The sequence below is a fragment of the Grosmannia clavigera genome (assembly GCF_000143105.1).
Source record: "Grosmannia clavigera kw1407 unplaced genomic scaffold GCSC_108, whole genome shotgun sequence".
NCBI classification, from domain to species: domain Eukaryota; kingdom Fungi; phylum Ascomycota; class Sordariomycetes; order Ophiostomatales; family Ophiostomataceae; genus Leptographium; species Leptographium clavigerum.
In genome coordinates, this window is record NW_014040837.1 from 421,117 (window position 1) to 446,387 (window position 25,271).

The 25,271-nt window shown below is 59.5% G+C and overlaps 12 protein-coding genes across 12 annotated transcripts; 5 read left to right on the forward strand and 7 right to left on the reverse strand.

The window, feature by feature from the left end:
- Positions 1-69: 69 nt before the first annotated feature.
- CMQ_6953 (tRNA wybutosine-synthesizing protein) lies at positions 70-1,439 on the reverse strand (the record flags this gene model as incomplete). Its single annotated transcript, XM_014320639.1, has 2 exons — positions 70-1,224; positions 1,287-1,439. 2 exons carry the CDS (start codon positions 1,437-1,439, stop codon positions 70-72), a joined length of 1,308 nt encoding a protein of 435 aa, XP_014176114.1.
- Positions 1,440-1,735: 296 nt separating this feature from the next.
- Positions 1,736-2,828, forward strand: CMQ_6864 (3-oxoacyl-(acyl-carrier-protein) reductase; the record flags this gene model as incomplete). Its single annotated transcript, XM_014320550.1, has 2 exons — positions 1,736-1,934; positions 2,041-2,828. 2 exons carry the CDS (start codon positions 1,736-1,738, stop codon positions 2,826-2,828), a joined length of 987 nt encoding a protein of 328 aa, XP_014176025.1.
- A 204-nt stretch (positions 2,829-3,032) lies between these two features.
- CMQ_6630 (3-oxo-5-alpha-steroid 4-dehydrogenase family protein) lies at positions 3,033-4,389 on the reverse strand (the record flags this gene model as incomplete). Its single annotated transcript, XM_014320316.1, has 3 exons — positions 3,033-3,632; positions 3,694-3,879; positions 4,306-4,389. The coding sequence occupies 3 exons, from the start codon at positions 4,387-4,389 to the stop codon at positions 3,033-3,035; spliced, it is 870 nt and encodes a 289-aa protein (XP_014175791.1).
- A 506-nt stretch (positions 4,390-4,895) lies between these two features.
- Positions 4,896-7,618, forward strand: CMQ_6955 (intermembrane space aaa protease iap-1; the record flags this gene model as incomplete). Its single annotated transcript, XM_014320641.1, has 5 exons — positions 4,896-4,922; positions 5,005-5,724; positions 5,845-6,616; positions 6,649-7,148; positions 7,202-7,618. 5 exons carry the CDS (start codon positions 4,896-4,898, stop codon positions 7,616-7,618), a joined length of 2,436 nt encoding a protein of 811 aa, XP_014176116.1.
- A 565-nt stretch (positions 7,619-8,183) lies between these two features.
- On the forward strand, positions 8,184-9,286 carry CMQ_6657 (NAD dependent epimerase; the record flags this gene model as incomplete). The annotated part of the gene is made up of 2 exons (XM_014320343.1): positions 8,184-8,226; positions 8,286-9,286. The coding sequence occupies 2 exons, from the start codon at positions 8,184-8,186 to the stop codon at positions 9,284-9,286; spliced, it is 1,044 nt and encodes a 347-aa protein (XP_014175818.1).
- Positions 9,287-9,371: 85 nt separating this feature from the next.
- CMQ_6704 (uncharacterized protein) lies at positions 9,372-10,624 on the reverse strand (the record flags this gene model as incomplete). Its single annotated transcript, XM_014320390.1, has 2 exons — positions 9,372-10,383; positions 10,443-10,624. The coding sequence occupies 2 exons, from the start codon at positions 10,622-10,624 to the stop codon at positions 9,372-9,374; spliced, it is 1,194 nt and encodes a 397-aa protein (XP_014175865.1).
- Positions 10,625-10,893: 269 nt separating this feature from the next.
- CMQ_6805 (secretory pathway protein) lies at positions 10,894-11,586 on the forward strand (the record flags this gene model as incomplete). The annotated part of the gene is made up of 2 exons (XM_014320491.1): positions 10,894-11,032; positions 11,105-11,586. The coding sequence occupies 2 exons, from the start codon at positions 10,894-10,896 to the stop codon at positions 11,584-11,586; spliced, it is 621 nt and encodes a 206-aa protein (XP_014175966.1).
- Positions 11,587-12,048: 462 nt separating this feature from the next.
- On the reverse strand, positions 12,049-13,666 carry CMQ_6861 (tor signaling pathway phosphatase; the record flags this gene model as incomplete). Its single annotated transcript, XM_014320547.1, has 4 exons — positions 12,049-12,240; positions 12,308-12,737; positions 12,787-13,201; positions 13,255-13,666. 4 exons carry the CDS (start codon positions 13,664-13,666, stop codon positions 12,049-12,051), a joined length of 1,449 nt encoding a protein of 482 aa, XP_014176022.1.
- A 332-nt stretch (positions 13,667-13,998) lies between these two features.
- CMQ_6676 (nonsense-mediated mRNA decay protein) lies at positions 13,999-16,909 on the forward strand (the record flags this gene model as incomplete). The annotated part of the gene is made up of 3 exons (XM_014320362.1): positions 13,999-14,276; positions 14,349-16,195; positions 16,608-16,909. 3 exons carry the CDS (start codon positions 13,999-14,001, stop codon positions 16,907-16,909), a joined length of 2,427 nt encoding a protein of 808 aa, XP_014175837.1.
- A 1,122-nt stretch (positions 16,910-18,031) lies between these two features.
- On the reverse strand, positions 18,032-19,549 carry CMQ_6940 (uncharacterized protein; the record flags this gene model as incomplete). Its single annotated transcript, XM_014320626.1, has 1 exon — positions 18,032-19,549. One exon carries the CDS (start codon positions 19,547-19,549, stop codon positions 18,032-18,034), a length of 1,518 nt encoding a protein of 505 aa, XP_014176101.1.
- A 2,595-nt stretch (positions 19,550-22,144) lies between these two features.
- CMQ_6921 (duf953 domain containing protein) lies at positions 22,145-22,636 on the reverse strand (the record flags this gene model as incomplete). Its single annotated transcript, XM_014320607.1, has 3 exons — positions 22,145-22,216; positions 22,282-22,366; positions 22,422-22,636. 3 exons carry the CDS (start codon positions 22,634-22,636, stop codon positions 22,145-22,147), a joined length of 372 nt encoding a protein of 123 aa, XP_014176082.1.
- A 906-nt stretch (positions 22,637-23,542) lies between these two features.
- On the reverse strand, positions 23,543-24,304 carry CMQ_6550 (uncharacterized protein; the record flags this gene model as incomplete). The annotated part of the gene is made up of 1 exon (XM_014320236.1): positions 23,543-24,304. The coding sequence occupies one exon, from the start codon at positions 24,302-24,304 to the stop codon at positions 23,543-23,545; it is 762 nt and encodes a 253-aa protein (XP_014175711.1).
- Between the last annotated feature and the right edge of the window lie 967 nt (positions 24,305-25,271).

Here is a 25,271-nt window from a genome sequence, read left to right on the forward strand (position 1 = left end):
TTTCGGTGCAACCGCACCTTGTGCTGGCGGTGAGCAGACGAGCAGCCGAAGAGTCACGTTTTTCCTCTCCTATGGAAGCGTGATGCGCACGTCAAACACGCAGTGCCAGACGCCCGGTGCAAAGGTCTTGACGAGCTCGACGTGCTCGACGCAGGCCAAGGTGAGCTGCCCGGCGACGCCAGGACTGTCGGCTGCCCACGTGGCCATCAGCTGCTGGATGTCTTGTCGCCTCGCATCCACATCGGCCACGCCCACGTTCTCGTGCAGGTGCAGCCAGGCGGATTCTCGGACGGACCCGTTTTCCCCGACCCCGACATCCTCGGCCACCGCATCCCAGGCCGTCCGCCAGCTGTCCCGGCTCGTCGGCAGCATCCCGCAGTTGACGTGGGTCACCGACAGGCGGATGTGGGCGTTGCGCAGGGCTGCCAGCCGTCGGGCTGCGTGCCGGTTGTCCTCGACAAACACAACGATCTGAATGGCGTCGTCTGCGACCGCGTCGAGGGTCTGTCGGCGGAAAGACGTCTCCTCGTCCTCATCTCCGGCTGCGTTCCCCTTGTCTGGGCCCACCACGCGCACCTGCCAGCCGTTGCGCACTCCTCCACGCCGCAGTGCTTCGGCGCTCCACGGGTTGAGCTCCCAGCAGAGCACGCGCAGGCCGCGCCGGGCATATGAAAAGACAAAGTAGCCGATGCCCGCATAGAGGTCAACGGCCCAGAGATTCTTTTCTCTTCTTTCCCTCGCTCTGCTCGTCGCTTCTTTTGTTTTTTCCCTCGCTTCGCTCGTCGTTTCTTTCGGCGTGGTCTTCTCTTCACTTTCCCTAACCTCTTCACCCCATGCTAGCAGCCGCGCTTTCTCCTTGATGTTGCCCCGGCTGAACATGGACCACCGCGGCGCCCAAGTCTGCAAGATTCCGTTCTGCCGTGTCGACACCCACAGCGCGTCCGCAAAATCGGCCTCCGAAGGCGCCGAGCCCATCGCTGCCCCGGCTGGTCCAAAGTCACCGTACAGTGGCCGCAAGCCCGTGGGACTGCGCAAGATGTTCTCTTCACCGCCACCGCTGATAGCACCGGCATCCATGTGTAGCGGGATGCCCTCGTTGATGGCCAGATGAGTCAGCCGGCCGCAGCCGGGCGACAGCGCCGCCAGGATTGCCCGCCCCACAGGGCGTCTCGCTGGACGGCCGAGACAGCCACCAGCAGGCGGGGCCACGGGGCAGACCCGAAGCTGCCTGTCGGCAGTAGTACCATGGGTTCGTAGACAGTCCACCGCTTCGGTGCCTGGCTGACGATCGTCTCCTCCGACAGCGGCGAGACTGCATCAGCAGTGTCGACTGGCAGCTGCGGCAGCACCGCGGCCAGCCAGCTGCGCACCGCCACAGAGACCTTACTCTCGGCCTTGGCCTTCTTGGGCCGCGTGTCCTTGGCGCGATCGGGACGCATTGCTAGTGATGGTGGTGTCGTATTTGGGGAGTATTCTCGGTTGGAAAAGTCGAGCCAAAAACCCCCCAAACTCCAATCTTAGCGTGCCTCGGCGCTGTCCACCATTGTGGGGAAGTGCTGCGTCAAAGCTGGGGAAAGCACGACCGGGCAGAGATCCCTCGGCTTGTTTCTTATGTGAGGGGTTGCATCTTGACATTCCCAGACTTCTTCATGAGCAGCTCCTCGTTGGTTTTTTGGGAGTTTCTGCCCTTTTCTTGATTATCTTGCTCTGCTTCTACTTTTCACATTCGCCTACCATGGCCAACTCGGCACAGAAGCGGTTGGACGCTATTAGCAAACAGCTAGGTGCTGCGGCTGCCACTTCTTATGCTGATGCACCGGTCTTCGAAACAAAATCATCACCCAAAGCCGATGATGCTTTCCTGCCTCCAGTTCAGCAGGTAGCCCCGGCGTTGACGGTGCCTCGAGCCAAAGACAAGGTTGTGATTGTGACAGGTGTGGTCTCTTTTCTTGTTTGCTCCTTTCTCCCATCTCCCATCTCCCGTTTCTCATCTCATACTCTGCTTCGTCCATCCTCCTCCCCCTTCTCACAACGGTCCAGGCGCCAACTCACTGCTCGGCATCGGCCGCGCCTCCGCCTACGAGTTTGCCCATGCCGGCGCCCGCGCCATCTACCTCTGCGACGCCGTCGACGACCACCTGGCAGCCCAGCAGCGCGACCTGCAGGCACGCTGTCCGGCCGTTGACGTGCACTTGCGGTGCTTTGACGCGGCCGACGAGGCGGCCGTGAAGGCGGTCGTGGCCGACGCCCTGCGGCAGTACGCCCGCCTGGACGTGTTCTTTGCCAACGCCGGCATCGTGGGCCCGCAGGTGGCCTTTGGCGACGTCGACGCGGCCGCCTTCATGCAGACGCTGCGGGTCAACACGCTGGGGCCGTTTCTAGCCGCCAAGCACGCAGCACCAGCGATGCAGCAGACGTCTCCGGCCAAACCAGCGCCCGGCGGCAGCATCGTCCTGACGGCCTCCGTGGCCGGGCTGCGGTCCAACGCCGGCGCCACGCCCTACTCAGCGTCCAAGGCGGCTGTCGTGTCGCTGGCCCAGACACTCGCCTTTCAGCTCGCCGGTTCCGGCATCCGAATCAACGCCGTCTGTCCCGGCATCGTCGAGACCGCCATGACGGCACCGACCTTTGCCGCTGCTCGCGCCCGCGGCACCATCGCCCGCGTCGGCCAGCTCAACCCGACTCGCCGCGCCGCCCACAGCGACGAAGTCGCCCGCGTCGTCCTCTTCCTCGCTAGCGACGAGGCCAGCTACGTCAACGGCCAGGCTTGGGCCGTCGACGGCGGCCTCAGCGCTGGTCATCCTTTTGTGCCTGGCAAGCTGTCGTAGGTTGGCTGTTGTGTGACAGAATCGGCTCGCTTCCTCTACGTGCATCTACTCTGCATCTGTCCATATCGCGCTATTGCATCCATTCATGCGTCTGGCAAGTCTGGCAAGAAAGTGATTACGCATATACACATGAGATCCCATACTCTTTCGATTTCACAAGCCGTTTTGCCATCTTCCGACCCCATGTCGGAAGACCTCCCCCCCCTACAACACCCCCGGAATGACAGCCCGCCGCTTGCCCACCCGGTCGGCACCGAATCTCTCAATGTACCATCGCTTTCCGCTCACGGCGCGTGGCAACATAGCCGCCACCTCGTTGAGCAGGAACATGCGAGCCGGCACGCAGCCCCAGCCGGCCGCCATGTAGAAACCCGTCCACTCGACCCACTCGGCAAAGTAGTGCGGATACAGCATGTATCGGAACAGGCCGGTGTCTGGCAGCAGGTACAGCTTCTGTACCGCACTGCCACTGCCGCCGTTGCTGTCGCTCGCATTGTCGTCTCTCTTCAGGGCAGCCCGACGGCGGATCTCCCGCAGATCGTCGTCGCAGATGAAGTTGACCGTCAGCCCCAGGTAGAAGACCGTGATGCCCACGACGAACTGGAGCGTCGGCCAAGGCGCCAGCTGCGTCCGCCAGTCCGCCGCCGTGCGCGGGCCGTAGGCTGCCAGAAAGCTGCCCAGACATGTGGCATTGACCAGCTGAAATATGACCCCCATGCACCAAACCAGCACGTGCATCGGCGACATCGACGGCGCCATCAGCGGGAAGAGGATGGCGCGGTATATGTAATGGATCACCTGCACCTGTCAGGAGAGAGAGAGGGAGAGGGAGAGGGAAGAATCATACAAACAACCCCGCAAGAACCTTGTTCTGCCAGGGCAGATCATCAATGCCCTCTTGCTTAGTCAGCGTGTTCATGATGTACATCAACGTCAGGAAGCCCGGGCATTCCATGGTCAGCCAGCCGATGCGGCCGGGTATGTTAAGAACGCTCTGGACTGACGTCTTGCCCATGCCGTACCATTTTATGGCCCATTGCAGCGAAGAAAGCTGGGGACAGGTCAGCAACGGTGGTCGTGAATTTAGAAGGGAATTGCGCATTTACCAGCGGGTAAAACTGCCACAGAAACACAATCCAGTCGTAATGTTCCCGGCTCGGAGGCATCCAACCCTGAATGACAGCCATGCTTGCAGCCGTAATACTGGATCTCAGAAAGACCTAGACTCGTCTCCCCTTTCAGTTGGTGAGACACACACGCAAATCCAAAAGCGGCGTCTGGGGAAATTCACTGTTTTTGCTGTGGTGAGAGGCCGAAACAAGCTTGGTCCACAGCCGTGGGAGAAGCCCACTAATACTGGGTTCTGTACGGAGTACGATAGTTCCGTTTCACTTCCAAACTACTAATACGTACTGTCTACAAGCAGTCGCTACAATCACTTATACTCCGTACTCTTTACAATTCTCTCTACACATACTCTACGCGATGAAGTAAAGCTATCGCCACACGTGTCCAGTTTGCTGCGCCAGTAGCCAGCGACGTCGGACGGCCGGCCAAACATTTTTGCGTCCGTTACCGCCTCTAATGCGGGACACGTGATTGAGCAGATTCTGGATTCTCCGGAACATCTCCCCAAGGCCGGGCAGGCTCCAATAGGATGGCGTCTGTTCTCCCGCCGCTGTCGCTTCTTTTTCCCAACGCTTCCCTTTTCCCATCCTGCACTACACGACATTGCTCCCCCGGCAAGACGATGCACCGCATGCCGACAAGTGCGCGTCGGCCGACCATCATCATCTGCAGCGACCCGATAGAGGCGACGGCCAACGGACCGAACTGAGAGGTTCAGCCTCAACTCGATTTCTGTCCGTTTTGCCACCAACCTGTTTTGCACGGTTCTAACGTTGCCCGGCATCCTTCGTTTTTCTTGCATCGTTCCTGGGCCACCGCCGCCCGTTTCTGTACTTTTATACATAGACGCACATTCCCTTCTTCTGGTGCCTTTCTGAAGCCTTTCACTGCTGCTTCGGTGTCGGTGAAACGCCTCATTTAGGCCGTTGTCATTGCATCATGACGTTTTATGCCCCTGGTCTCCCGGTACGTTCTTTTTGCACCACAGCATACATATGAACAGCTTTTTCGTCGATCACTACTGATCCTATTTTCTTCTTCTTTCTAGAGCGTGGCTGCAGCTACCACCGACCTCCTACCGTCTATTGGAAGCATCGGAAACACATTGCTGATCCCATGGCGAGGCATCACAGCCCCGTCGGCGCCTTCGTCGTCCTCCCGGACAAATGTGGCTGCCACGGACGCGACTTCTGCGGTACCTGCATCCCCAACGACCGTCCGGCTGCCTGACTTTCTGGCCACGACTACCCTGCCGCGCAGCTTCGCCTCGCCATTTGCCCACGGTCTCCAGCCCACCGACGCACGGTCCATCTTTGCCAACATGCCACAACCGTCGCTCATGGCAGCGAATCCGTTTCTGCATCTGATCTTTGCCGGCCGCGCTCTTGGTGGCGCGTCAAGACCGCAAGCCCGAACACTCTCGACGACCGCCTCTGTGAACCGCCTCTTCTGGCCGGCCGGCCAGCGGCCGCGGTTCTACGGCGTGACCAGCACTTCATCACTCGCTGCCTACCGTACTGCCATCGCATCTAGCATCCGCTTCGCTTCTCCGCGACGGACCGTTACCTCTGGCAGCATCTCTCGGAACCTCCTCGAAAATCGCGAAGCGGCTGCCAACCGGAATCCCTCGAGTGCCACCGCGCAGACTGCCTTCTACCAGGTGCTGCTCAAGGCCAACATGCCCATGATTGTGATCGAACGCTACAACTCGGGTCGTTTTGCCGCCAACGAAGCTACGACAGAGGCTTACCACCGCGCCCTAGGCATGGTCAGTGCCGCGCCCACCGCAGCAGCAGCAGCAGCAGCGGCTGCTTACAACGACGGCACTGTGGCAGGCGGAGCAGGAAGCGGCATCGCGGCAAATAACACGCACCTGACGCCAGCACAGCTGCAGGCGGTGGGACAGGCAATCGCGGCGCAGAACCGGGGTGCAACGGTGGCCGTGGGCAAGAGTGCTCAGGGTACCGGAGCTAAGGACGCACCGATTCATGTGGTTGTGGACCAGCCCATCAGCGACGTGCTCTTCCGCTGGGTCAAGTTTGTTCTCTGGTTCTGTCTGTTCACTTACTTCAGTCTGGTCGTGATCACGATGTTGATTGAGGGGCTCAACACGTTCAAGCGGCCGACAGGACGCGCGGACAACGAGGTCAAGGCCGAGAGCCAAAAGACGCGCTTCACGGACGTTCACGGCTGCGACGAGGCCAAGGACGAGCTGCAGGAGCTGGTCGACTTTCTCAAGAACCCGGCCGGCTTTTCGACATTGGGCGGCAAGCTGCCCAAGGGCATCCTGTTGGTCGGTCCTCCGGGCACGGGCAAGACACTTTTGGCTAGGGCGGTCGCCGGCGAGGCGGGCGTGCCGTTCTTCTACATGTCAGGCAGCGAATTCGACGAGGTATACGTGGGCGTGGGCGCCAAGCGGGTGCGTGATCTGTTCACGGCCGCGCGGGGCAAGTCACCGGCAATTGTATTCATCGACGAACTGGATGCCATCGGCAGCCGGCGCAACTCACGGGACGCGGCCTACGTAAAGCAGACGCTCAACCAGCTGCTGACGGAGCTGGACGGATTCGAGCAGAACAGCGGCGTGATCATCCTGGCGGCGACCAACTTCCCGGAGCTTTTGGACAAGGCACTGACGGGCGACCAGGCCGGTTCGACCGGTTGGTGCAGGTGGACCTGCCGGACGTGCGAGGACGGCTGGCGATCCTACAGCACCACGCGCACAAGATCAAGTCGGCCAAGGATGTGGACCTGCAATCGATCGCGCTGCAGACGTCGGGGCTGTCGGGAGCGGAGCTGGAGAGCATCGTGAACCAGGCGGCGATCCACGCGAGCAAAGCCAAGGCGCTGTCGGTGACCAAGACGGACTTTGACTGGGCCAAGGACAAGGTGATCATGGGGGCTGAGCGCAAGAGCATGGTGATCAGCCCCAAGGAGAAGGAGCTGACGGCGTACCACGAGGCGGGTCACGCGCTGGTCAGCTACTTCAGCCCGTCGTCGCCGAACAAGCTGTACAAGGTGACGGTGCTGCCACGTGGTGGCTCGCTGGGCCACACGTCGATGCTGCCGGAGATGGACAAGTACTCGTACAGCGCCAAGGATTTCCTAGCGATGATTGATGTTTCGCTGGGCGGGAAACTGGCCGAGGAGATCAAGTACGGCAACGAGATGGTGACGGGCGGTGCATCAAGCGTGAGTGTTTGTGTTATGGGCATTTTGTTAGGAGCATCAACTAACACAACCAGGACCTGGAGCACGCGACATCGATTGCTTACCGGATGGTGACGCAGCTGGGCATGTCGGAGAGGGTGGGCCCAGTGCAGATGTGGAACCGGTACGACAAGCTGAGCTCGGAGACCAAGGCGGTGATTGAGTCGGAGGTGCAGAAGACGCTCACGGACGCGTACGAGCGGTCACGACGGCTGCTGCAGTCCAAACGCAAGGAATTGGACCTGCTGGCGGCAGCACTGCTGCGGTACGAGACCCTGGACAAGGACGAGGTGCTCAAGGTGATCTCGGGGCAGAAGCTGACGGGCCGTATTGCCGTGCCGGAGGGTCCGATGCTGGTGCCCAAGCCGGCCAGCTTGGATGACGACGTGCCGTCTGACCTGGCCGACGAGGACACCAAAGCGCCACCGCCAGCGCAGCCGGAGGCTCCATAGAGAGGACGCTGAAGGGAGGGTGGTGGATGGGGGACAGGGATGGGCCGGCGGAGGACATTGGAGTAATAGGAAGGCAAAATCCAGGACACACTCTCCTTTCACAGTTGCAGAGTGTATGTATGTATCTTACGAGTGGGTTGTTGCACAGTGGCAATACAGTATATGCACTCGTACTCGGAGACGGAATCCACTAGACACACGGTCGACCGCTAGGCCTCCTTACTACGGAGTATGCAAGATCTTGTCATTCTGCCCTCTGTGCGGAGACGAGCAGATTACGAATCGGGTGTTGCGTATGATGACATCGGCGTTAGTGCAATCATTGCAAGGTACTTTAACGCCGATTGAGGGGCTTTAGAGCGGATCTTTGCGATAGGAAAATGGCTGGCCCGGGTTAATTGCTCGCAGATTGTGGCGACGGAAGTATAAGAACCAGAGGTGGACGGAGAGAGAGACAGGCTGCCGGAAGAGCAGCAGCCGACTGTTGGAAGTTTCACGACCTGAACCGTTTTTTATCAGCCTCTCCAGCTTCAGCTTCAGCTTCAGCTTCGACCAATCCGCAGCCATGACCAAGGTTTTGTTGACCGGTGGTTCCGGCTTCATTGCCAGTATGTGATCTGATCGTGCCGTCCTTGGCGCCGTTCTTGTCTTGCTAACGCCAGGCCAGCCCACATTCTCGACCTGCTCCTGAAGACGGGTCACGCGGTGGTGACGACGGTACGGTCGCCCGAGAAGGCGGCGCCGATCCACGCGGCGTACCCGGACGTGGGCCCGGAGCGGCTGCAGACGGTGATTGTGCCGGACATTGCGCAGGAGCAGGCCTTTGACGAGGCCGTACAGGTGCCGGGCATCGAAGTGGTGCTGCACACGGCGTCGCCCTTTCACTTCCGCGTGACGGACCTGAAGCGCGACCTGGTCGACCCGGCCGTCATCGGCACCACGGGCATCCTGCGGGCCATCGCAGCCCACGCGCCGCAGGTTCGCCGCGTCGTCGTCACGTCGTCGTTTGCTGCCATCGCCGACGTCAGCAAGTCGGACGATCCGACCACCATCTTCACCGAGGCCTCCTGGAACCCGGTCACGCTCGCCGACGTCACCGGCGCCAACAACACCGTCGCCAATGCCGGCACCGGATACCGTGCCTCCAAGACGCTCGCCGAACAGGCCGCCTGGGCCTTTGTCCGCTCCCAGAAGCCCAACTTCGACCTCGTCACCATCAACCCCCCCATGGTCTATGGTCCCGTGCTGCATCACGTGACTGGCGGCATCGCCGCCATCAACACCAGCAGCGAGATCTTCCGCGACGTCATCACCGGCGCCTGGAAGGACAAGGACGAGCTGCCGCCCGTTCGCGTCGCCAACTTTGTCGACGTCCGCGATGTCGCCACCGCCCACGTCGCCGCCGGCTTCCAGAAGGACCTCGGCGGCCATCGCCTCTTCACCACCAGCGGCCACTACGACAACCGCACCATCCTCGAGATCGTCCGCGCCCACTTTCCCGAGTACGCCGACGTGCTCCCGCCCAAAGACATCCCCGGCGGCGACCTCCCTGCCGCTCACTACGGCTTCGATAACTCCGAGACCACCCGGCTGCTCGGCATCACCTGGATCCCCCTCGAGAAGTCTGTCGTCGATGCTGTCAAGAGCATCCAGCCGCTGTTGCAATAGACGCTGTAGATTGATAGAATAGACTGATTTCTGCCTTCGTCTGTCCATGCTGTATGACCTCTATGCCGTCTTTGTCTTTCTCTTCCTACTCTCCTCCTGTTCTCGTCCCCTCCCTCAACCGCTGCAACATCTCTTTCTTCCAGTCGCCATAGTCCTGCCGTCGCGTCTCGCTGAGCAGGTCATACCGCTCCTGGAACATGCTGTCGGACCGCCATGTGTGCGTGGGAATGGCCGCATCGTCATCGTCATCGTCATCGTTGTTGTTGTCGTTGCTGTCGCCCCCCTCGCTGTAGTCGCTGCCGGCCACGTCTCGCAGCTGCTGGATGTCGCGGAACCAGTCGCTCTCCAGCCACTTGCGGTCTGACACCGCCAGCAGCGCCTCGCGGAAGCTGTGTCGTGTCAGGTCGTGCCAGCCAGTCTTCTCCCAGACGTCGCCGGCGCCGCCCTCCAGCTGCACGCCGCCCTCCCGCGCCTTCTGGAACACGTCCATGATGGTCCGCTCGTCTGTGTTGTACTGCGTCTTGTCCATCGGCCCGACATCCTGGCTGGCCTGCCACGACTTGATGCAGTAGTAGTAGAGCGTTGCCGCCAGCGCCGTCAAGCTGCCCGCCACCCAGGCCGGGCTGCCCGGCTCGGTCTCGCCGTCGTCAACGCCGCTGCTGGCTGTCTTTTTGCTCTGCTCGGCTGCCTCTCGCAGGATGGCCGACAGGCCGGCTGCCACGGTGGGCGCCAGGCGTGCGTGGCCGAGCGTGCTGCACACGAACCGGACCGTCGGCCGCAGCCAAGGCGGCGGCACGGACACCAACACAGACACCGATGCAGGGCCGCCTGGCCTCTTCTGTGGGCTGTAGATGGTCGTGCTGCCTTTGGCCGTCGGCCGTGGCGTCCTTGCCGGCCGCCGCTTAGGCGTGGCCGTGCGGAATGGCGTCCCGACAGCGACGTCCCGTTGTGGCCCGTCTTTCCGCGGCGTCTGGTTGTCTCGCTGGGCCGGTGTCGGCTGCAGCACCGTGTTGAGATGCGCGTACAGACGCTTGTACAGTCGTGGCTGAATCGGTGGACGCGGCTCGATCGGCGGCAGGTTGAGCACGGTCTTGAGCCTGTCTCGCGTCAGCCTTCATCGCCCATCGTCCACCACGCGCGGGCATCGGATACGCACCGGTCACAGGCAATGTGTGCACATGCATACGGTCGCGCAACCTCCTCGTCCGCCTTCAACGTGCTGACACGGTGTCGCGACTGCGCCAGCAGCGAGCCGGCCAGGTCGGTCAGCTGCGGCGAAAACGTGCCGTTGTGCGTCGGCAGCAACGACTGCAGCGACTGGTCCGTGGAGCGGTTCATGACTGCGTGCGTGCGTTTTCGAAAGGCCGTGGCCGCTGTCGTTGTTCAGCTCTGGCTCAGGATCGCTTTTGCCTGACAGACGCGATGCGCTATGACGTAGCGACGTGTCCACTAAAGCCAGCGCTGTGCAGCCTGCCCCAGGGGCAATGGGAAAAGTGTCCCGAAAAAGCAGGAGCCAATCCGTATCTTTGCACCATCTCAACAAGAGGCGTATATGTATCTTACGTAGTCTACATATATACGTGAGCTGCCAATTCTCTTCTGTCGCCATGCTCGCAAAACGCCTCCTGTTCTTCTCTGCCGGCGCCGTGCTCGCGGCCACCGGCCTGGCACACGGCAGTCACGAGAGCGCCGGTCAGAAGCCTGTCGTCGACGATTCGGCCGACTGGGCAACAAAACACATGGCAGGTGAGTTGCCTTTGCTCGCCATTTGTCCTCTCTCTCTCTCTCTGTCCCATCCGTCTTTCTGACCCCCACAAGAGGAACACCACATTGCCGGCTTCGACCCAGCCTCCTTCTTCACCCTCCACGACTTTGACAACGACGGGATCTGGTCGCCCAACGAGATCGAGCGAACCTACGGCCTCTACGACCCGTCCAATGCCGAAATCCTGCAGAAGCGCCGCGGCCAGATCGTTGACAGCGTGCTCGCCCTGTTCGATGGCAACCGCGACGGCCGTGTCAGCCGCGACGAGTGGCGCTCCGCCCATGCCGCCGGCGTCGTGCTGCCCGACCTTGGCACCGGTCCCGGCCATCATGGCGACGACGAGTACGAGTACGAGATCCACCACTGGGAAAAGTACCACGACGACAACACCAAGCTCGAGGACCTGACCCACCCCGAGGACATTGCCCACTTCAAGCACCACGAGGAGCTCGAGGCTGAGGAGGCCCGTCTCGAGGCCCTGAGTCGCCTGACCATCGTGTTCGATAACGTGCCCTCTCTCTTTCGGCGGCAGTGACAGGAAAAGGCGGGTCCGGTATTGGGACAACAACTTGCTAGAATGATATGGCCGCTATCTATAGAACGGGACATACAGCTCCTGTTGGCCCAATGTTTGCACAAGAGTGTTTGGATATTAGAATACACAGTCCCCGACGGAGACACATACACGCACACACACGCACACACGCAAACTAAAAGAAAACATGAAATCGCAAGATCCAGCGCCCAGCCCGTTCCATCCAGTCGCGTCAAGATGCTTCTATGCAATAAGAACGGATTGTGTCCGTCAAAGCAGGCCAGAAGGAAATGACGGCGATGAAGAAGCAAAGAACCATGAGCCCCATTCCCCCTACCAGTCCATACATGAAAGCGTTCTCGCATAAGCCAAAGCAAGAGTGGAAAAGAGAGAACAAAGAAGAAGGAAGGAGGAAAGAGAAAAGAGGAAAGAGGACGGAAAGAAAGCACCAGCGAACCCCCGCTAGAGGAAGTAGTCATTTGGCCCCCGTCGGTCGAATGGCGTGTGCCGGAACTCGTCTGGCACGGCCGAGAAGATGCGGAACTTGGACTCGAGATTGTTGTCGACCGTCATGATGGATGCCACGTTGCCGCACCGGTAGCAATAGTTGGGTGCCGACCAGACGGTGACGACGGACTTTTCGGGGAAGTGAAACTGCTCAGGTTAGCAGGATGCACGACAGCCCCAGAGACCACCCCCCCCCCCCAAAAAAAAAACCGACCTTGTAGCCCTCGTTAACCAGCTGATGCGCCCGCGCAATCGTCGTCAGTCCATTGACGTGGTTGAACTCGTTGGCCACCTTATCGCCAAACAGCCAGCCGGCGCCGCGCGGACTGACGGCCCACGTCGCAATCTCCTCGGGGTCGCTCCAGACCAGATCGCAAAAAGCGCCCTCGTGCGGGATCTCCTGCGCCCGTGCCACCACGCGGATCTGGTCGATCGTGCGAATCTCGGGCGACAGCCCACCGTGCACACACAACACCGTGCCGTCCACGATCGCCGCCAGCACCAGAAAGTCAAACACCTGGCAGCACGCCTTCCACACCGACGCGTTGCCGTACTTTTGCTGGCACTCCTCGTAGAACCCGTACACCTGTGTGATCTGTCGCGACTCGTGGTTGCCACGTACCAGCACGATCCGGTCGGGGTATCTGGACTGTTAGAAGGTACAGGGGGGAGCCAAGAGAGAACAAGACGCACCTTGCTTTCAGGCACATCAACAGCGTAAACGTCTCCAGGCTAAAGTACCCGCGGTCGACAAAGTCGCCGAGAAAGACAAAGCGCGTGTCGGCCGACTGCGATGTGCCCGACATGCCCTCGGTCGTGTTGCCCGTGTGGCTGTCCCCGTCGCCGGTCGCCGTCGCGTCGTCGTTGTCTGCTGTGGATGCGGCCCCGCCGCCGTCCTTTAGCTTCCTCCGCAGCCGCGGGTTGCGGATCTCTGTGGGCGGCTCGATATCTTCCGACGTGATCACCGACGTCATCGTCTTGGGTGCCTGCACGTCCGTCTCGCCAGGCATGCCGCCGGCTACGCGAAAGAGCTCGAGCAGGTCGTAGAACTGGCCGTGGATGTCGCCGCAGATAGTCACCGGCGTCGACACCGGCTGGATGTTGGATTCTGGCGCCGTCAGCAAGTCGTCCAGCCCCAAGCGGGCGCACGCCTGGTCTTACCCTCCATCAGCACCTCCTTGACCATCTCGCAGAGCTGCTTCATGACCGGCTCGGGCAGATAGTGGCACTGCTTTGCCTCTGCAAGCCAGTCGTCAAGTCCGGCGCCTGGCCACAGATTGGCCGGCCCGGGCTTTGGCACGTCGTACATGGCCGGCATGGATGCGAGCGCCGTATTCGGCCGGTTGCCGCAGTGGTGGTAGTGGTGGTGGTGGTGGGGGGCGGAGAAAATGGAGACACGCCGCAGCTCTGCCACGATTGGCGGCTTCTCGCGGATAGAATGGGCACCCGGATGATGGAGGAAAGGACCGTCGTGCGCGCAGACCGGGACCAGAACGTCACAGGGCCAAAGGGGTGTTTCCGGCCGTTTCGAAAATGAGACAGCTTTCGTCTGCAGAGAGTCGACTGGATGCATCTTGCTCACTGGTCGGCCAATTGATAATCCGGCCGACCAATCTGCGATACGGCTCGCCCCACCACAAATCGACTTTCTTCGCTACATGTTCAACTAATACGCTCGACTCTGACTGTCCGCGATCAGTCGGACCCCTACAGCTTTCACCGTCGCTGTCACGCACCCAAATAATCCGGTGCCAAACCGGGATCGATTATGAATGTTGCCCGTCTCGCCGGCAGCATAGACACCCCACTCTTCTGCTAGTGCAAGGCGAGAATAGACAGAACGGCATCCGGTCGCTCAGCAGCAAAACAACAGCGAGGTTGTTCGCTTCGCGGGCATCCGAAATCATGGCCGCTCCGCAGGCTGTGTTGTCGCGGAAGTTCAACGGGGTTCTTCCGGTTCCTGCCAGCGCCACAGCAGTATCGACCGTTCCGAGGGCAGCGGCTGCCGATGCCACCAAGCCAGTAAAGGCGAAGACGGCCGTAGAGGGTGACAAGTTTGTCATTCGCCGGCTTCCGCCCGGCCTGACCGAGGACGAGTTCTTCACCATCCTCGGCGACGAGTGGAAGCAGGGTCGTGGACGAGTCGGCTGGCTGTCCTTCCACGCCGGCAAGATCTCGAAAGAGTAGGTTGCGCCTTGTGTGCCAGCAGTCCTTGGATGTTGTGGCCTGGCCGGCTAACCCACGCTCTCCCGCAGCCCTTCCAAGCCGTCCCGGCCAGCATTTGCGGTCCTCCACGTGCTGCGCAACGAGGACCTGGGCCTGCTGTCGGACGTTGTACGCAGCGCATCGTGGGTCGACGCCAAGGAGTCGTGGACCAGCCCGGTATTGGTTGGGCCGCCCGTGGCGGAGTTCTCCCTGTACAAGAAGGTGCCGAGCGGCAAGCGTAGGACCGACAGCCGCCAGGGGACGATCGACCAGGACGCCGAGTTCATGGCGTTCCTCGAGGCGCTGGCCAACCCGACCAGTGCCAAGGAGAGCGCTGCAGCAGCGGCCAACGGCACCGACGGCGGCCAGACAGCGACGGCCACCAACGGTGCAGCAGGCGGTGCTCTGGGCGAGGACGATGCGGCCAAGACCAAGACCAAGGTCACGTCGACGCCACTGATTGACTTTCTGCGCGAGAAGAAGGCGAACAAGAGCAAGGAGACGGCCAACGGGAAGTCCGGTAAACAGGGACGGGATAAGGGCCGAGGATCCGGCACTCTGGACGAGCCGGCCAGCTCCAAGAAGCGGGCCAAAGGCGATAAGGTCGACAAGGCCGACAGGGACAAGGAACGGTCGGGCAGCGGCAGGTCCAAGGCGTCGGTTAAGATCCTGACCAAGAAGGCCATTGCTGAAGCTGCCGAGGCAGCGAACAATCTGGCGGCAGCGGCAGCGGCATCGGCAGCCGGAGGAGTGTCCGCATCGGCCTCGGGTACGGGCAAGGAAGAGATGCCCAAGAGTCGTCGCGCCGGCATCCTGGCGGCTGCTCGGATTCTGCAGCGCGATCTGGGTCTCAGTCCGGGGCTGGCCCATAGGAAAGCCAGGGCAGCCGCCGCACAGGCTGCACAGACTGTAGGCCAAGCGGACAGCGACGCGCCCAAGGTCAACGGAAAGACAAGAGAGAAGGACAGCAGCAGCGCTGTGGCGGCGCCAGATGGGCATTCTCCCAAGACGGCCACAGGTCCTGCGGCAGCGACATCTGCGGCAGCAACAGCGACAGCCGCCGGATCCAAGAGAACGACACGAGGCACAGACGAGAACGGTCCGTCGTCCCGTGGATCCCGTGGCAAGAAGGGCCAGGGCGGCGACTCGGGTAGGGGCAAAGCTGCGACAGCAAACAAGGGAGAAGTCGGTGCGAGCACGCCTGCCAAGATCCTGTTGAAGAAGCGGGAAGATAGCTCGTCGGGCGCGACGGCGACGACGACGACGACAGCAACAGCTACAGCGGCGACGAATGGAACTGCGATGGCGATCCCTTCGGCAGGTCCCAAGGCCGGTGCAGAAAAGACCAAGTCCACGGGCACGAGGAGGGGAGGAGGAGGGGGGACCACGGGAGGAGCAGGGGGCAATGGCAGTGGCGGTGCTTCGGCTACGACGACGACGACGACACCGACACCTGGTGCAACACGGGCGTTTGTCAAGCACGCTAACCCGTCGCAGGGCGTGACGGAGGTGCTGCTCAAGGAGGCGATGCAGGTCTTTGGCACGGTGACGCACGCAGAAATCGACCGGCGCAAGGGCTTTGCGTTTGTCGACTTTGCCGACCACAGCAGCCTGGTGCGAGCGATGGAGGCCAGTCCTATCAGCGTGGCTCAGGCGGCCGTGCAGGTGCTCGAGCGCAAGGATCGTGAGCCGAAAAAGAGCGGCGCCGCACAGGGATCGACAGCAGGCGTGGCAGCAGCAACGACTGCGACGGCCTCTACGAGCAATGCAGCGTCTGCCAGTTCTGCTACTGCTGCTGCTACGCCGGCAGGCAAGCCGTCTGACAGCGTGGCCGGAGACAAGGCACCGTCTGTTGCCACCACAGCAGACGGAAAGCGGCCGGCCCGACGGCGAGGAGGTCGCAGACGGGGTGGTGGCGGTGGAGGCAGCAGTGGTGGTGCGGATGGCGACGGTGGCGGTGGAAAAGAAGGCACCAACGCCGGCCGACGAGGAGCAGCAGCCTCTGGAGAGGGGGGAGGAGGCGGTCCAGCGCCGACATCGGCTGCAGCGTCTGCTGCTGCTGCTGCTGCCGCTCCCAACAAGACGACCGGATGAAGGTGTGCACCTTTTTTTCCTTTTTTGCCACATCTGCTGTTGCAAAGCCTGTCACGTCATCCGTCCCTCTCTCTCTCTGACCGCCAGAAGGAGAAGGCGGCCTTGAAGCTTGGCCGTAGGGGGAATGAATGGATGGAGGGGTGGTGACATGCGTCCATTGTGCGTCCAATGTGCGTCAATGTGCGTCGATGTGCGTCAATGTGCGTGATCTGCAGTGACGGGCAGAGTCGTGCGCACATGCGCGGGAAAAGAGCGGAGAGGTCGGACAGCATGGAAGAAGAGGAGGGAAGAGGGGGGGGGTGTGTCCAGCGAGCTGAAAGCAGACGGCTGGCGACAAGACGTGCGAAACGGCCAGAACGGCTCGAACGGCTCAGACGGTCGGCAACGCTGGCTACACCGCAACCGTGCTCTCTCTCGATGGTGGATCGAACCAGACGACAGTGTCGCTGAACACGAGCACGAGCTGTGGTCGACAGGGCTGCTGCTCGCTCGGCTCGAGGTGCGCAATAGCCGGTAAAGCTCTCTGGGCGGATGGCAAGACTGATGAGCAATAAAGCGTTTTTATTATTAAGTGTACTTACGATCGCATGTGTGTCAGTCCACGCTTACGTATCGGTCACGGTCAGCCCAGGTGGAAGCAGGCAGAACAGAAGGACAGGGAGGGAGAATTGTGCGGAAACATGCAAGAATAAGCAGAAACGAACAGAAACAAACAGAATCAAACAGAAAAGGCAGAGCCTAGGAAAGCCACACACTGCAAAACTGCGCAGCCGGTGAGGGGCAGCATGGCTGCCTAGAGACTGCTGCTATGCCCATGTGATGCGGCTTGCCACAGCAGGAAACACTGCAGCTGCCAGACAAGGCTGCATGCAGGCCTCTGCAAGTGAGACATACAAAATAGCAAAGTGCACGTGGACAGACGCGGTGCGCAAACGCTGAAGTTGCCTTCTATCTAATAGTATGCTGTGCTATTTGCCCTCATAAACATCCATCCGTGCTCGAGTGATCTGCCCGGGGCCACTTGGTATCTTGCAATTCCACTCTCTATCGACTTTTTGTCCTTCCCTGTCGTCGCCATACGTGACACCCATATACATGATTCCCAAACCCTGTCCTGCTTTTTCCTTCCTCCTCGTAACGTACATTGCGCTATACAAAATCGGAAGTTGAAGATGGCAAGAGGAGATACTTCTCCCAGCTACCATCTCCAAGGCTAGGCCTCCCAATTGTCGACATTGAAGTAGAAACGCCCGGATCCATCTCTATAATATGCTTTTCCATCCCTCGTCTCGTTGCAGAAGGGAAGAAAAATCAAGCGAAAACACGAAGAAAAAGGGAACAAGGAGAAATGAAGAGGAAAAAAGGAAGGAAAAAAAGGAAAATAGGAAAATAGGAAAATAGGAAAATAGGAAAATAGGAAAATAGGAAAAAAAGGCAAGGACACAAATGGTACATATGAACAGGCTTGCCAAGACCCGCCCCAAAAAGCATGTCGCATGCAATCGGCTGCCCAACTACCAATCAAGTCGAGGAGTCGCTGGTGTACTGTTCCTGCATTTCTATCCGCATCCTGATTCGCAGATAGCGACCATGTTGCGAAGTGCAAGATACGGAAACAACCCGTGCCATCAAAACGGATCTACCGAGGGTGGCGTGGCCGAGGCGGGTAGTAGTTGTCGCCCTGGAAGGGGTAGTCGCCGACAGAATCGTCGTAGATCATGACGGTCGGCCGGATGCCGTCGATCATCTTGAGGTCCCCGCGAGGCGTGACTAGAGTGTTCTGCTGGGGTGGGAAGTACGGCTGCGGTGCCGTGTATGCTGGGAACACAGCGCCAGCAATGGCCCCGGGCCCCGACATCATGGGAGGACCAGCACGCGGAGCCGCTTTGACGGCAGAGCCAGCCGTAGCCGCCATCAAGATGTTGGGACGCGAATGGCCGCCGGGCCCAAAGGGCTCAACGTAGCTCGCCCGACGGGCACGCGGCTGACGAGGCCCGCCGTTCTCGATGCTGCCGTTGCTACCGTTGCTTCCGTTGCTGCCCTGGCGGCTGCTGTGGTGGTTGTTGCCGTTCGCGTTGTTGGTGCTGGCGACGACGGTGTTGTTGCTGCCGTTGGCACCGATGCTGCCGCTGACATGGTGTCGGTGAGACGACGAGGAGGTCGCCGACGAGGAGGACGCGTTGCTGTCGCCGCTCTTGGAGCCGTTGCCGCTGCCGTTCTCGTCCCTGGGGTCGAAGCGCTGCGACAGCCGCTTCTTCTGCTCCTTGGCATTGTCCTTGGCACTGTCATGCTTGCTGTTGGACCGCGACAGCTTGACGGTGCTGGTGGTGCTGCTAGGCCCTTTGATTGACGACGTCCGCTTGCTTTCGCGCGATCCCGAGCCGCTGCCAGTCTTTGCAGCCGACCCGGATGAGGCCTTCTTGTCCGGAGTTCGGCCTCCTCCATTCGTCTCCGTCGCCCCGCCGTTGCCCGGGCTTGCACCGCCGGCAAAGGGAGGCGCCACGTTCAGATTGCACTGCAGCTCGTTGCAGCGGGCATTGGCCTCGGCCAGGTTCTGGCGCAGGGTGCCGACTTCGTCCTCGAGCTCATCGATCCGCTCGGCAGACGTCTCGGCAGCGGCCTTGGCATCCCGCGACAGCTTCCGGTTCTCTTCCTCCAACTTCTTGATCTTGTCCTCAAACTGCTTTCTCTCGTCTTCGGCCTGCTGCTTGAGCTGGCTGACGGTCTCGTGCCGCTTGGCCTCGGACACCTTCAGTTGCGCCTCGGAATCCTTCAGTTGCGTCTCGACATCCTTCAGTTGCGCCTCGACATCCTTCACTTCCGTCTCGGCATCCTTCAACTCCTTCTCCAGCTGGTGGACATCCGCTTCCAGATCCTTAGCACGACGCTTCCACTGGTCCTTGGAAGTAGTAGCTCCTTCATAAGCCTTTTCTAAAGTGGCAAAGTCGTGCCACTGGGGCTGGACCGCATGGCCATGTCCGGCAAAAGTCGTCCGGTCCGAGTTGGAATAGCGGCTGCTGGCATTGCTGCCGACGCCGGCGGCACTGCTGCCAGGGAAGTCGCTGATCGATCCAGCGCCCGAATCGCTGGCATAGCGAGACGAGGTGGCGCTGGACAGCGGCGACTCCCGGAAATTGACTCTCCTCTGGTCGGACATCCTGGGCCGTTGTGGGGGATTGGCCTCCTTAAGTGTTATGTGTGAGTGTGCGCGGATGCGTGTCGAAACTCGCTTCGACGCTCTCTTGCGTACGGGTTTATCCTCTTTGGGATGACCCTCTCCGGGCGTTCCCTTTCTCGTATGCTATGCGCTGTAGTGTGCTGCAGTATGCGCGTGGGGAAACCAGGAACTGGACAGCTCCGATCGTGGTCTGACGAAGCGGACGAAGCGGGCAGTCCAGAGGGGAAACAAAAGAATCGAAAAGGTATAGTGCTTTATGCAGTATGTCGTGGTTTTTACTGGATCGAGTGGGAAAAGAGGAGGGAGGGGAGAAGTCAGGACTGGTTGTCGGTGCTGCAGCGGTGCCCGAGGATTATAAGGGGCTGCTTTTCAATGCAGCGGCCGGTTCGCAGGTTCGCAAATTGGGATCGAGCACAGAGGAATGGCAGCGGGAAAGAAGAGAAGAAATGTGGGCTTTTGGGTGCAGATGGGTCGGTGCAGTTGGGCTCTCAGCGAATGCAGCAAGGCTGCGTGGAGACAAACTGGTTGGGCTCCAACGTTTGAGACAGGGTTATTGAGCCTAATAAAGAAAGAGAAAAAAAAATCGGATTACGAGGGGGGGGGAGAAAAGAAGGCGGGCGACGCGTATTATTATATTTATGCCGTTTGCAGGCGGGGGTCTGCTGGGTGTGCTGAAACGTGCCAGACAAAGGGGTCTGGGTTGCGCTTTCTGGCGGCAGAGACGGTCGTTCGATGAAGAAAGCGCGTTCGGGGAAAGAAGGAGAGAAGGACAGGGTAAGGGTGAAGTGGGCGAGGGTTATATGCGCAGATGGCAAATGCAATGCACGCAGGCGGGCAGTGCTCTGACAGGGATATGGGATATGGATGGGGGAAGCCGGGACAGATTGACACGGCCCAGAGTCGCCTTTCTCGTCTCCTTCTGGCCTCTTTTCGCCTTTCTGACAGTCCTGTCGGTCCGGTCTGACAGTCCTGTCCAGGCTGCCAGGCACACCAATGTGCTGATGGGTGGCAGTGCATCAACAGAGGATGGGCGTCTGCCTATCACCGTGCAGAGGCCTGATGTTGCAGCCAGAGGAGCGGAGAAATGTTGCCAGGGGCTTGGAATGTGTGGTGTTGTCCCGTGAGAAGCAGGTGGCAGAGCCGAAAAAAGAACGACAAAGGGTGGGTGGATCGGGACAATGCGACCAAAGGCGCCGGCCACGAGCCAATTGAGTGGCCAGTCACGCCCGCTCGCCGGTCTCTCCTTCCTGGCCGTCCTGGGTACATGAGTCACAGCTGCCAGTTCTGGCCGCTCGTCGCATGAAAAGAGGAAGGAGGGGGGAGGACAAACGGCCGCCCTTGTCTTTCGTTTGGATTCCTCCCGTTTGCTCTGGCTCGAATTTCTAAGCCGCCTTTTGCTTTTCGCTAAAAGGCTTTTCGCTGAAAGGCTTTTTCCCCTCCACTCCAATTGTGCGCGCAGGGGTATACCTTCCTGGTTGAGCGGCCGACTTTCCCTCCGTAATTCTTCGCCAGATCGTCAGGTTGCTATTTCCGTTCTAGGTCTGGTGCGAGGGTTTGTCCGTCCGTCCCGTCACAGAGTCCGCCGTCGTCGTTTTAGTGGATGGCCTGCAGGGCTGATGGTCGGTAAGATTTCTTGCTTCAGGCAAATACGGAGGTTAATTTGCTGGAGACCGCCCCCTCTCAACGTTTCTGTCCGTCGCTCGTCGCGCAACAGTTATCCTTACTAGCGGACAAAACGGAACGCCCCACCTGCCACCCCACACCACAGGGTAAGGGCATAAAATACGGAGTGCGTGTATTGAAGCCAAAACCCATGCAAGCTGTGGTATCTTTTTTTTTTTTTTTTTCAAATGCCGGAAGAGCAAATACTGTACACTCACTATGTGCGCTCCTGTCTTCCATCAGCGGTGCGACTTCACCGACATTTCTTCATCCTGCCGGGCAACAGAGGCGGTCGGATACAAAAAGCACAATAGCTCAGACATGTGCGTTCGGCCAATTCGCCAGTCTAGCCTGAGTTGCTATCTCGCCCCTCGAGTAAGCTGCGAGCGAGCATGAGCAAGCAGCGTGGCCTATCTTGCAGTGGGCCGACGCCGGCGTGGGGAAGCAGTATGCACCTGTACTAGGACCAACCAGCGGCACGGGACGCGATCCGGATCCTCTTGAAGTTCGCCCAGCTCTCCCAGTTTACGATAAAGGACGAGGTAAATGACTCAGGACCATGCCGCTCACGAGGACACGTCGCTCAGATGGAGCCGGCCGGCGCTTGACGAAACGGACTAGGTGGCAGCCACGAGCCAAAGGACGGCGTCTTCCTGCTCAGTAGTCTATCACGGGTCATGGTGAGATAGGAGAGGAGGTTGGGGGCCGGGCTGTGCCCTGTTTCGTTTCCCCCGTTCTTATTTTTGCCAACTGCGCAAAACAGAGGAGCCCCGTCCGGTCGTATTCGTAGACCAATCGACACGCAACACTGGGCCTTTGTCTTCATGCATCGCACCCCCTCACACCCTCTCACACTCTTCACACTCCTCACCCCTCCCTGGTCCTCCCGGTCGTCCCCCAGTCGGTCTCTCCCTAGTTTCCGTCGACAAATGCATCCAGCTTGGCTTGGTCGTAGACGTCAGCCTCTACGAGCTTATGCCATTGCTGTGACGTGTTAGCAGGAAGGATCGAGAATTTATGCTGCGCGCGCCGCCGGATTTCATTCTTACCCCATCGCTGGTCACCTTGAGCAGCGTCGGCAGGTTGGTCACGTTGAACGGGCCTTGGCGAAACGGATTGTCTGTCCGTCTCCATCTGCACAGGTTCAGAGTCAGAAATCAGACGGAGGGGAGACAGGCGTCTGGCTCACTTCTGCGGGTCGCCTGCGTAGACCACCTGAGCGTCCTTCTGGGCAAATTTCCTTTCCAGATAGGGCTCGGCCGTCCGGCAGTCGCCGCACCAGCTGCGACCGTTGATGAGGCCGGCATAGACGACGAGATACGCCGGTGTCGATCCGGCCTTGGCGTCCTTGACAAGCTGCTGCGCGAGCGCCGCCGGCGAGAGCACGGAGTTCTGGAGCGGCATCGTTGCTTCTGTTCGGTCTGTTCGGATGCTTGTCGTAGTGATCGTCCGGCTGTCCGGCTGTCTTGCATTCGTAGGCGAAAAGATTGCAGACGGAGCCTTTTGACGGCGAGCGATGGTGCCAGAAAATAGTCGAATTGCTAGCAGGCGCTAAATGACGACAGCGGCTTCGAGGCCGCATATGGCAGGTGTCCTATGTCGGCCAATAGCAGGTTTGTACTTTCCCAATCTGGAACATCCAGTTTTTGGCCACCGGCTCTCCTGCATGCAGCCCGAAGACTGCAATCCTCTCCTCTGCCTCTGCAGCAGTCCATCGATCAGCTTGGACCAATACTATGTGACTGTTCAGCAAGCCCACCGTCCCGGCTGTTTGCCGTGCCTTTCCCGCGAGCTACCAACGACAATGCGCGCTTCATTGGTGGGCCCTGCTGCCGCTCTCGTGCATCAAGGTGGCATCTTTTGTTTTTTCTATTTCCGGCTCATCGCGATTGTACCATGTGCCTCTGTTTCTTATCTGCAAAACTGGACATGTTTCTAAATATCGCAGGGTAGCGGCGACTTCCGGGCGCCTTGCTGGGTTTTATCTTCCAGCTGACACGCGAGTACGACTGGCAATTTGGTACATTGGACAAAGCCTCCTGTTCTGATAGATCATCTGCATGCATCACATGGTCTTTGATTTGAAACCAGAGCTTGTTTTTGATCATCTAATGAGTTTTTCCACCTGCTGGAAGCTGCATATATCCTATCCCGCACTTCTGATGGCTCTAATGCATGCAGCTTCAACAAAAAACAGACTGAAGTCGAGCCAAGGGAAGATTGAAAGCAAAAAAAAACAAAGGGAAAAGGAAAGAGATAGACGGATGGAAATATTCAAAGATGAGAACTGACCTGTGGCCGACTCTTCTCTCACGAGTACCTCACCTCCACCTCGACACGACGCGAGCCACCCGCCCGGCTGTGCTTGCTTGCCCGTCGTTGCGTATCCTCGAGGCTAGCATCCTCGATCCGGGCGCTATTTCGCCGCTGGATCGCAGCGCGTGGTGACCGTTCATAAGCATCATAGTAGGTGTTGTCGTGGCCGGTCTGCTCGTGGCGGCTGTGGCCACGGTGCTCTCGGCCGCTGCTGGACCGCCCATAATAGTCTTCATCCTCGCCACGACGCCGGTGGTGACGGCTCCGGTCCTGGTCCTCTTTCTTCGAACGATGGCTGCCACTCAGATAGGAGCCCTCGACGTTGTTGGCAAAGCGGACATGCTTCTGTCCGGAATGCCGCCTCGACGGCTCGGCGGACGGAACGGGATCACAGCTGCTGTGGCGGAAGGCGTCGGCCGCAGTTCGGTAGCTGGACGTATATCCCTGGTGGCTACGTGAGCTGCGACAGCTCTGACTCTGACTCTGGCCCTGGCTCGGCACAAATGAGGCTACCCGCGGCGGCGGTGTCCACGGGTCGCCCGAGACGGTGCGCGAAGAGGACGATGGGTGGTATCGGGATCCGTAGTAAGCGCTGGACCCAGAATTGACACCGACGGAATAGGACAGAGGGGCTGGTCGGCTGTAGCTCTGACGACGGTTGGATGAGCTGGTGCGGACGCCGTATGAGACGTAGTCGCGGCTGAAGGTCCCAGATCGGCTGGGCCAAAGGAGGGTGGATATTCCCCAAGAACACATGGGAGAGACGATGATGGGGTATCTGCTGCAAAGGCTGGGTAGAAGCAAGTGGTGGATATGTTTTGTGTGTAGCTAGGACTTCTTCGGGAGCTGTGCTTGGAGAATTTGTTCTGAATTACATTGATTAGCTCCTATCCAAAGAAGAAATGAGTTGCCTCCTTATTTATTCTCGGGGGGGCCTACTTCTTGACAGGACATGAACAGGCGACGAAACAAAGAGGTTGCGGATAAAGTGAAGCTCGAGTAGTGAAGGACTCAGAAGAGAAGTTTTTTGAAGCTTACAATAGCCTCCCTGTGATGAAGGAATTCAAAAGACTCTGTTTCGAACGGCTTGGCCTTTGTTTCGACGTTCTCGATGGCCAGGGTGGGTGCTATCAGTTTCTTTGTTGCTTTTGTTTCTCAACTCGCAAGGAGCTGGGCGAATAAGCAATTTTTCTTTTGAAAAACTCGCAGTATAACAGAAAAAGACATGGAGAAAAGGAGAGAGGAGTAAGGAAGTGAGGAACGCAATAAGAGCAGGCACCTTCCCTTAAGTACGTCTCCTGGCGGACAACAGACACTAGACATGGCGAGGGTTTTTTTCACAAAGAGTCACAAAGAACCAAGTCAGTAGGTGAGTGCCCCCTGACGTCGGAATGGGGGCAGGAAGGGGCTGTACGCTCAGAAGTCGCCGGAAGACGAGAGAAGACCATTGAGGCCGCGTGGAGTGAATAGGTTGCGCGGAAGGCGGCAGAGAGGGTAAGCTGTCACTTGCTCAGCTTCCGAGCTCAGGAGGGGGTGACTCTGCTCTAGGAGTGACAACGTCTCTTGACGACCCCCAGTCGGTAGGCGAGTGCCAACCTAGACGGTGGCTCACACGTACGTCCTTCATCGTCGCCCAGTGGCGACATCAAGGCCAAGAGGCTGAACGGGAAAGGACGCAAAGACGGGACAGCGTTATCGACCTTGTCTACTGTAGACAGCCCGG